Source organism: Phyllobates terribilis, unplaced genomic scaffold, assembly GCF_046119375.1.
Source record: "Phyllobates terribilis strain yellow unplaced genomic scaffold, ASM4611937v1 Scaffold_1__5_contigs__length_1240528914, whole genome shotgun sequence".
NCBI classification, from domain to species: domain Eukaryota; kingdom Metazoa; phylum Chordata; class Amphibia; order Anura; family Dendrobatidae; genus Phyllobates; species Phyllobates terribilis.
This window is the reverse complement of record NW_027362761.1, coordinates 495,791,715-495,802,660: the sequence shown is the minus strand read 5'-3', so window position 1 is coordinate 495,802,660 and position 10,946 is coordinate 495,791,715. Positions and strand designations below refer to the sequence as shown.

General features: G+C 42.3%; 1 protein-coding gene across 6 annotated transcripts in view; it reads right to left on the bottom strand.

The window, feature by feature from the left end:
- PDE8B (phosphodiesterase 8B) overlaps window positions 1–10,946 on the bottom strand; it is a 390,573-nt gene that overhangs the window by 16,028 nt on the left and 363,599 nt on the right. For all 6 annotated transcript variants that reach the window (XM_073680165.1, XM_073680166.1, XM_073680164.1 and 3 more), the window contains one exon: window positions 10,325–10,454. In XM_073680165.1, coding sequence (XP_073536266.1) covers window positions 10,325–10,454 — 130 coding nt within the window. The remainder of the gene's footprint in view (window positions 1–10,324; window positions 10,455–10,946) is intronic.

The window sequence follows — 10,946 nt, the reverse complement described above, 5'->3', positions numbered from 1 at the left end:
CAAGCCAATCCAGCTAATTAAAAGAAGTTGTCTCTTCAGGCAACTGTCCAGTGGCCACAAATTATTGACATGGCCGATGGACTGGGTACTGTAAATTGATTTGTACCAACTTTACTATAGAGTTTTCCATAGCAATAGAACAAAAATCAGGCATTCTTAATCAAGGTTGAAAAATGTACATCACTAAATTGAATAGAACTTTTATTTAAAGATGTATTCTCAAATTGTCTCTTAAGCAACTCATAGCTGTGCAGTTTCCTTACTTCCTGGTTACTAACAGGGTGGGCTTTCCACTTTTAGTGAAAGTTCTGGTAAGCAGCAGAGCTGTAGTATTAGTAGAACTATAAAACTCAGCACTAGTGCTGCTGTATCATATTCAGCAGTCAGTAAAATAAATAAAAAAACACTAACTTATATAGCGCCATTAATTCCACAGTGCTTCACAGTCAATATCGGCACTGTCCCAATTGGGGCTCACCATCTAAATTCCCTATCAGTATGTCTTTGGAGTGTGGGAGGAAACCGGAGAACCCGGAGGAAACACACGCAACCACGAGGAGAACATACACATTCCTTGCAGATGTTGTCCTTGGTGGGATTTGAACCCAGGACCCCAGTGCTGCAAGGCTGCAGTGCTAACCACTGTTTGTTCTGGAGTCTACACTGTTATCACTGTATTTACATATAGAGATAACAGAGCATTTGCACAAGTGCACAGATCCAGACAGTGACAGCTATAATTATGAGACCTGCTCTAAAAGCAGTCAATGGTAGGGGCTGGTGATTTTACAAAATTTATAACAAACACTTGTCTGGAGCTGAAAGGGAAGGAGGAGAGGTAAATTGCTAACTGCTGTATAGAAATCAATGGGCTGGAGAGAGGTGGCTGGTATGTTAGGAAATAACTTCTCTTCTGGAATATAGCTATTGCACGCTGGACGAGGGGGTGGACGGGCACTAGTGGCCGAGCTTCATGGAAACCAGCTGTACACTATGAAAGATGAAAGCTCTCATTGCAGGATGACAGCAGATAGAAAAAGAAAGTCAATTGCAGAGTTTCTTATTTTCATGCTGTCTAAATAAAGCAATTTAACAATGTGAGAAACTGATAGCTAATTCATGTTACTTGAACTACAGGTATCATGAATCAGAGACCTTCTCTGTCATTGCAGCCATGTACATTTCACATTGAAATGCTTTGAGGCTTCAGTGAACACATACTTGTAAAAGCAAGCCAAAAACAAGGTGAAAAGATAGACTAGTCTGAGATTGGTCCCCGGTGGCTTTTCTCCACCCTGCACCAAATGAATGACAGGTCTCTCCCTACATACACACATAAGGAGAGACCTGTCAATCTTGGGGAGCGTGACACGGAGAAGCCGGTGGGGACATATTGCTGTGACTAGTTATCTTAGTCACATTGTCATTGGCTTTTGGAAGTAAGCTTTCTCTGAAACCCCACAGCATTTCCGAGTGAAATATGCATGGCTGCAATGATGGAGCCAGTCTCTGATTCAAAACCAATTTGGCATTGTTCATTCAGCAAATAGGAAAATAAAGCAGCTCGGTGGCCCTCACTTCATGCCTTCCCAAAGTTCAGCCTGAGTTTTAGAGAACAGCATACAGTTGTGCTCAAAAGTTTACATACCCCGGCAGAATTTTTTCTTTCTTGGCCTTGTTTGAGAATATGAATGATAACAAAAAAAACTTTTCTCCACTCATGGTTATTGGTTGGTTGAAGCCATTTAGTGTCAGACTACTGTGTTTTCTCTTTTTAAATCTTAATGACAGCCAAAAACATCCAAATGACCCTGATCAAAAGTTCACATACCCTGGTGATTTTGGCCTGAAAACATGCACAGAATTTGAATGGCGACTAAAGGTAACATCCTCACATGTGACCTGTTTGATTGGAATCAGTGTGTGTGCATAAAAGCTGAGTGAGTTTCTGGGATTCAGACTGACTCTTGCATATTTCATCCAGCCACTGACGTTTCTGGATTGTGAGTCATGGGGAAAGCCAAAGAATTGTCAGCGGATCTATGGGAAAAGGTAGTTGAACTGTATAACACAGGAAAGGGATACAAAAAAATATACAAGGAATTGATAATGCCAGTCAACAGTGTTCAAACTGTGATTAAAAAATGGAAAATCAGGGGCTATGTAAAAACAAAACCACGGTCAGGTAGACCAACAAAAATTTCGGCCACAACTGCCAGGAAAATTGTTCGGGATGCAAAGAAAAACCCACAAATAACATCAGCTGAAATTCAGGACTCTCTGAAAACTAGCGGTGTGGCTGTTTCAAGATGCACAATAAGGAGGCACTTGAAGAAAAATGGGCTGCATTGTCGAGTCACCAGAAGAAAGCCATTATTGTGCAAATGCCACAAAGTACCTCGCCTACAATACGCACAGAGACAAGCCTCAAAACTTCCGGAACAAGGTAATTTGGAGTGATGATACCAAATTTTACTTTTTGACTACAACCATAAACGTTACATTTGGAGAGAGGTCAACAAGGCCTATGATGAAAGGAACACTATTCCTACAGTAAAGCACAGAGGTAGATCGCTGATGTTTTGGGGATGTGTGAGCTACAAAGGCACAGGAAACTTGGTAAAAGTTTAAGAAAAGATGATTGCAGCACGTTATCAGCAAATACTGGAGGCAAATTTGCACTCATCAGCCCCGAAGCTGCGCATGGGATGTACTTGGACGTCCCAACATGACAACGATCCAAAACACAAGGCCAAGTCGACCTGTCATTGGCTACAGCAGAACAAAGTGAAGGTTCTGGAGTGGCCAGCTCAGTCTCCTGACCTCGATGTCATTGAGCAACTCTGGGGAGATCTCAAGCGCGCAGTTCATGCTAGACAGCCCAGGAATTTACAGGAACTGGAGGCTTTTTGCCAAGAAGAATGGGCAGCTTTACCATCTGAGAAAATAAAGAACCTCATCCACAACTACCACAAAAGACTTCCAGCTGTCTTTGATATTAGAGGGGGCAATACACGGTATTAAGAACTGGGGTATGTGAACTTTTGATCAGGGTCATTTGGATGTTTTTGGTTGTTATTAAGATTTAAAAAGAGAAAATACAGTAGTTTGACAATAAATGACTTCACCCAACCAATAACCATGAGTGGAGAAAAAGTTTTTTTGTTATCATTCATATTCCCTGAAGCAAGGCCAAGAAAGGAAAAATTCTGCCAGGGTATTGAAAACTTCTGAGCACAACTGTATGTTTGATACAGCAATGTTAACCTAGAACTCTATTAATTTGCCTTATTTCACTCATTGCTGTAGTGTCCACAGAAGTCTATTTACTTTCCATGTGTGGTCCTTATTTTTTCACATTACTGTATGTTCATATACAGTGGTGGCCAAAAGTATTGGCACCCCTGCAATTCTGTCAGATAATACTCAGTTTCTTCCTGAAAATGATTGCAATCACAAATTCTTTGGTATTATTATCTTCATTTAATTTGTCTTCAATGAAAAAACACAAAAAGAATTGTCCTAAAGCCAAATTGGATATAATTCCACACCAAACCTAAAAAAGGGGGTGGACAAAAGTATTGGCACTGTTTGAAAAATCATGTGATGCTTCTCTAATACGTGTAATTAACAGCACCTGTAACTTACCTGTGGCACCTAACAGGTGTTGGCAATAACTAAATCACGCTTGCAGCCAGTTAACATGGATTAAAGTTGACTCAACCTCTGTCCTGTGTCCTTGTGTGTACCACATTGAGCATTGAGAAAAGAAAGAAGACCAAAGAACTGTCTGAGGACTTGAGAAACCAAATTGTGAGGAAGCATGAGCAATCTCAAGGCTACAAGTCCATCTCCAAAGACCTGAATGTTCCTGTGTCTTCCGTGCGCAGTGTCATCAAGAAGTTTAAAGCCCATGGCACTGTGGCTAACCTCCCTAGATGTGGACGGAAAAGAAAAATTGACGAGAGATTTCAATGCAAGATTGTGCGGATGGTGGATAAAGAACCTCGACTAACATCCAAACAAGTTCAAGCTGCCTGTTAGAACCTTGCTGTTAGGTTTTTTTTCCTTTGCTGGTCACATGACCTTGTTGGCCTATTTAATCCTGCTCCGCCCTTCTGGCTTTGCTGGACTTCATTGTATATCTACTTTCTAGCTAGCCTGTGCTCTGTATCTAGCTCTGTTAGTTTGCTTGGTCTACGGACCTCTATGTTCTATCTATTTTGTTTGTTCGTCTGTCTGCTACTATTTCTGTTAGGAGGTGTCCCATATTCCTCCCAGTCCTTAGTACTTGTAGGGATTCCCTCCCCACATCTATAGGTCTCCGTACAGACTAGATTAGGACTTTAGCAGGTCTGATCGCAGGATCAGGTTCCCTGTTACATCGTAGGGATTCAGCTGAGTCCTATAGTAGGGACAGATCTCCTCTCTTTCCTTAGCTTTGGTAGCAGAACATAACAGTAAGTCCAGCCTGCAAATTCTCTAAGGAAAGATTTTTTTTTTTTTTTTTGTTCCATCATGGTGTCGGTTCAGGATTTGGCTAAACACCTGCAGGGACTCTCTCTGGAAGTGGCCGAGCTCCGTCAGCACGTGAGTAACTGTCCTGGAGCATATTTCTTGGAGCCTAAGGTATGTTTGCCGGATTTATTTTTTGGTGAACATCGAGAATTTTTTTCATTTAAAAATGCTTGCTTATTGTATTTTCGTTTGAGACCCAAGTCCTCTGGGGATGAATCCCAGCGCGTAGGGTTCATAATGTCACTTTTGCGCAAAGAGCCTCAGGAGTGGGCCTTTTCTTTGCAACCTAGTGATACATGCTTCAGATCAGTGGATAGTTTTTTTTCTGCTTTAGGACTATTATATGATGATCCTGACCGTGTGGCATCAGCTGAGACTGAGTTGAGACGTTTAAAACAAGGATCAGGTAATGTGGAAAAATATTGTACTCATTTTCGTCGTTGGTCCACTCAAACAGGGTGGAACGATTCTGCTCTGAAAAGTCTATTTCTTGCTGGGCTCAGTGAAAGGGTTAAAGACCTGCTAATTGCTTATCCTACACCTGAGGATTTGCAACAGGCTATGCAATTAGCTATACGGGTGGATAGAAGACTGCGTGCTAGGGTTAATGAGAGCAAATCCTCTGCTATGTCAGTTTCTGGTTATGATAATGTGTGTACTAACAGTGGTGAACCGATGGAGATTGGATCGGTGGCACCTCGCTCTCAAGAAAAAGACCGTCGTTTTTCGGAAGGCTTGTGTTTCTATTGCGGAAAATCTGGTCATTTGATTAAAGGCTGTGAGCTTCGTATGAAGAAAGAAAAAAAAATGGTCAGTCACGCCCGTATTGCCTGTTTAAATTCCAAGGGTATATTTTTAGCTGCTTCCACGATTGCTCAGGAAAAATTAATGGAATTTCGGGTGTTTGTTGATTGCGGGTCTACACTGAATGTAATTGATGGGGGATTCGTGGAAAAACTCAATTTAAAACCTGAACCTTTATCATCCCCCATTGCTGTGGTTTCTGTGGATGGCTCCCCTTTGAAGAATATTACTCTCAAGGTCAGTGAATTTCCTCTCACTATTAATGGTGTTCACCATGAGAAATTGGATTTGGTAGTGTTGAATAACTTGCCTTCTCCAGTAATATTGGGTTTGCCCTGGTTAAAATTTCACAATCCTGTACTGGATTGGTCTACCAGTGAAATTAAATCCTGGAGCCATAAATGTTATGACAAGTGTTGTAACGGGCGTATTGCAGCTTTGGATAGGGGAGAATTGCCTGTTCCTATTCAGGATTTTTGGAGAGTTTTTTCTGAGAAAGAATCGCAGGTTTTGCCTCCCCATAGAGACTATGATTGTTCTATTGAATTTGTCCCTGGAGCGATTCTTCCTAAAAGTCGTTTATTTAATCTTACTATTCCTGAGAGGAAGGCTTTGGAGGAATACATACAGACAAGTTTGGCCGCCGGTCACATTACGCCCTCTAAGTCTCCTGTGGCGGTTGGATTTTTTTTTTGTAAAAAAAAAGGACGGCGGTTTACGTCCTTGTCTGGATTTTCGTGAGATTAACAAAATTACGGTACGCAATCCTTACCCACTGCCATTGATTCCTGATCTGTTTAACCAGTTATTGGGGGCCAAGTGGTTCTCTAAAATTGACCTTAAGGGGGCATACAATCTGTTGCGCATGAAGGAGGGTGATGAATGGAAGACTGCTTTTAACACTCCTGTGGGTCATTTTGAGAATCTGGTTATGCCTTTTGGTCTTACTAATGCTCCTGCATTTTTTCAGAATCTGATTAATGACATCCTTAGACCTTTGATCGGTAAAAATGTGGTTGTGTATTTGGATGACATTTTGATTTATTCGCCAGATCTGGAGTCTCATTGGCGGAGCGTGCGTGAGGTATTACAGTTATTAATGGACAATTCGCTTTTTGCTAAGCTGGAGAAATGTGAGTTCGCTGTACAGAGAATTAGTTTTTTGGGCTACATTATCTCCAGCAAAGGTTTTGAGATGGATCCGGTTAAGGTTCAGGCTGTGCAGGAATGGCCTAGGCCTATTGGTTTGAAATCGATACAGAGGTTTTTGGGTTTCGCCAATTACTATAGAAAATTCATAAAAAAATTTTCTAGTATTGTCAAACCTCTGACTGATCTCACCAGGAAAGGTGCTGATGCGGTTCAGTGGTCTTCTGAGGCCATTGAAGCTTTTGTGTATCTCAAGGAGAGGTTCACCTCTGCTCCCATCCTTATGCAGCCTGATGTTACTAGGCCGTTTTTGGTTGAGGTTGATGCTTCCTCTGTGGGGGTTGGCGCAGTATTGTCTCAGGATAACGGGGATGGATTACATCCCTGTGCCTTTTTTTCAAAAAATTTTTCGGAGACTGAATTGAATTACGATATTGGTAATCGGGAATTATTGGCTATTAAACTCGCATTTGAACACTGGCGCCACTTCTTGGAAGGTGCGGAATTTCCCGTTCAGGTTCTTACGGATCATAAAAATCTGATATATCTTGATGCTGCCAAGCGCCTGAATGCCCGTCAGGCTAGGTGGGCACTGTTTTTCTCGCGGTTTAATTTCTCCGTTACTTACATCCCTGGTACTAAGAATGTTAAGGCGGATGCCTTGTCTCGCAGTTTTTCTCCCATAGTCGGTGCTGAGAAAGAGGAAAACATTTTACAAGAAGGTGTTGTGATAGCTGCTTTAGACTCCGTTTTGGAAGATGAGATTCTTAAAGCTCAGGAGAATGCCCCATCTAACACTCCTCATGGGAGGTTGTTTGTGCCTGGGACCTTTAGGAGAGATTTGTTTGTTGAGTGTCACGAATCTCGGTTGGCAGGTCATCCCGGAATCTCTGAGACCAAGAGACTGGTGGGTCGCAGTTTTTGGTGGCCTGGATGGCAGAAGGAAGTCATTAAGTGGGTGCGCCAATGTACTATATGTGCTAGATCTAAGTCCTCACATACTCCTGCTGCGGGGTTACTTTGTCCTTTGGAGGTCCCCAGTGCTCCTTGGACACATTTGGCTATGGACTTTATAACTGACCTTCCCCCCTCTGAGGGTTTTACTGTCATCTGGGTGGTCGTGGACCGTTTTAGCAAGATGTCACTTGGTTCCCTTCGTCAAACTGCCCTGCGCTAAAACTCTCGCTAAGGCCTTTGTCAAGGAAATTGTCAGACTTCATGGCGTTCCTACTGACATTGTTTCTGATAGGGGTCCTCAGTTCGTGGCTCGTTTTTGGCGTGCCTTTTGTGACAGGTTGGGAATTCATTTGTCGTTTTCGTCCGGATATCATCCTGAATCTAATGGCCAGACAGAAAGGAAAAACCAGGATGTTGAGCAGTTCTTGCGTTGTTTTGTGGCAGACAATCAAGAGGGGTGGTCTGAGTTTCTGCCACTTGCCGAATTTGCTCTGAACAATCATACATCTTCTTCTGCTGGTTGTTCGCCTTTTTTTTGTTGTTCTGGGAGACATCCGTCGTTTGGGTCGTTCTCCAAGTTGGGATCTGCCGTGCCTGAGGAGGAGAATTTTTCCGGTGATTTGGAAAGAGTTTGGACGGATGTGCGTGGTAATCTTCAGGAGGCCAACAGAAAATCTAAAGACTACTTTGATAGGAAACGACAGGAGGTTTTGTTCGCTGTTGGTGACATGGTTTGGTTGTCCTCTAGGAATCTGCGGTTGAGGATTCCTTCTAAGAAATTGGGTCCCAAGTTTGTAGGGCCCTTTAAGGTGCTTCAGGTTGTCAACCAATCTGCTGTTAGGTTGGAGGTTCCTACCTCCTGGAGAAGTAATCCGGTCTTTCATGTCTCTCTGTTAAAAAAAAGCTGTTGTGTCGGATGGTGACGCCTCTGCCTCTGTTCCTCCGGTGGTGGAGGACGGGGAATATGAAATTTCTCGCATCCTTGACTCTAGACGGTATAGAGGTAGTTTGCAGTATCTTGTGGCCTGGAAAGGTTTCGGACCCGAGGATAACTCTTGGGTGAGGTCAGATGATGTTTCCGCGTCCAGACTTATCAGAGCGTTTCACAGGAGATTTCCTGATAAGCCTGGTCCTATGGGATCCGGAGGATCCTCTTAGAAGGGGGGGTACTGTTAGAACCTTGCTGTTAGGTTTTTTTTCCTTTGCTGGTCACATGACCTTGTTGGCCTATTTAATCCTGCTCCGCCCTTCTGGCTTTGCTGGACTTCATTGTATATCTACTTTCTAGCTAGCCTGTGCTCTGTATCTAGCTCTGTTAGTTTGCTTGGTCTACGGACCTCTATGTTCTATCTATTTTGTTTGTTCGTCTGTCTGCTACTATTTCTGTTAGGAGGTGTCCCATATTCCTCCCAGTCCTTAGTACTTGTAGGGATTCCCTCCCCACATCTATAGGTCTCCGTACAGACTAGATTAGGACTTTAGCAGGTCTGATCGCAGGATCAGGTTCCCTGTTACATCGTAGGGATTCAGCGGAGTCCTATAGTAGGGACAGATCTCCTCTCTTTCCTTAGCTTTGGTAGCAGAACATAACACTGCCCTGCAGTCCGAGGGTACAACAATGTCAACCCGTACTATCCGTCGGCGTCTGAATGAAAAGGGACTGTGTGGTAGGATACCCAGGAAGACCCCACTTCTTACCCCGAGACATAAAAAAGCCAGGCTGGAGTTTGCCAAAACTTACCTGAGAAAGCCTAAAACGTTTTGGAAGAATGTTCTCTGGTCAGATGAGACAAAAGTAGAGCTTTTTGGGAAAAAGCATCAACATAGAGTGTAAAGGTAAAAAAAGAGGCATTCAAAGAAAAGAACACGGTCCCTACAGTCAAACATGTCGGAGGTTCCCTGATGTTTTGGGGTTGCTTTGCTGCCTCCGGCACTGGACTGCTTGACCGTGTGCATGGCATTATGAAGTCTGAAGACTACCAACAAAATTTGCAGCATAATATAGGGCCCAGTATGAGAAAGCTGGGTCTCCCTCAGTGGTCATGGGTCTTCCAGCAGGACAATGACCTAAAACACACTTCCAAAAGCACTATAAAATGGTTTTAGAGAAAGCACTGGAGACTTCTAAGGTGGCCAGCAATGAGTCCAGACCTGAATACCCATAGAACACCTGTGGAGAGATCTCAAAATGGCAGTTTGGAGAAGGCACCCTTCAAATATCAGGGACCTGGAGCAGTTTGCCAAAGAAGAATGGTCTACAATTCCAGCAGAGCATTGTAAGAAACTCATTGATGGTTACCGGAAGCGGTTGTTCGCAGTTATTTTGGCTAAAGGTTGTGCAACCAAGTATTAGGCTGAGGGTGCCAATACTTTTGTCTGGCCAATTTTTGGAGTTTTGTGTGAAATGATCAATGATTTGATTTTTGCTTCATTCTCTTTTGTGTTTTTTCCTTGCAAGCAAATTAAATGAAGATAATAAGACCAAAGAATTTGTGATTGCAATCATTTTCAGGAAGAAACTGAGTATTATCTGACAGAATTGCAGGGGTGCCAATACTTTTGGCCACCACTGTACACAATACAATCAAGGCTCTGTTCACATCTACATCGGTCAGTTCCATTGTTTTGCTCTGTGACAGGAACATGAGCGAAATTGAAAAGTGTCCAGTATCTAACAGATCTGATGTTCAAACAGCGAATAACAGTCCCAATTGATATCTAATGGGCCTGTTGAATTCCACTAATGGTATCAGTCATTTTACAGTTGAAAATACCGCAGCATGCTATTTTTTTCCAATATTTATAACATATTCAAAACGGAGCCTCAATTGAAAAAAAAAAAAGATGCAAAATACAAAGAAAACTTTTATTAAGTAGAGTCAGTCTCTGATCTTACCATCCCAAGCATCAAACATGTCTGTGATAAAATAGTCTACGAATGATATCTGAGATTTTGGTATGCTACAGGTGTTCCGGTCAAATACTGGCATAACTACTGGCAAGCCTTGTCTCTTCTCTTCATCAGTCTGTAAGAAAAGTGAGGAATGCAGTTTATTATAATTTCACGTACACAGCCGTCTACCAGGTAAACTGTCTCCAGTAGTGAAGCTGTACAGTCAGCCTCTCGCAAATGCTCTGCGAATTCCTAAATTTCACCACAATCATGCTGCAACTTTCTAACATAATCTTTGTATGATGTCAGGGAATGAAAGGAAAGGAGTACAAATCTCCGGACTGACAGATCTAACAAACCCCAACCTGTGAGAAGGTATTTGTTGGTTTTAAGTGTTAACAAAGATGTTTCTATTTACTGACAATAAGCAAAAAACTTTAATATTGAGAAATGTAATACAAATTGGATATTTATTTTAAACCAAAATTTCTCTATCCATCCTAATAAATTTGTCGCATTTTGCTCCAGAGCTCTTTTCATTAAGTGGAATATGCCTCTTAATATTTTGTGGCATTTTTGGTCAGTCTGTGCACCAAAAAAAGATATAGGTTGGCGCACATTCGCG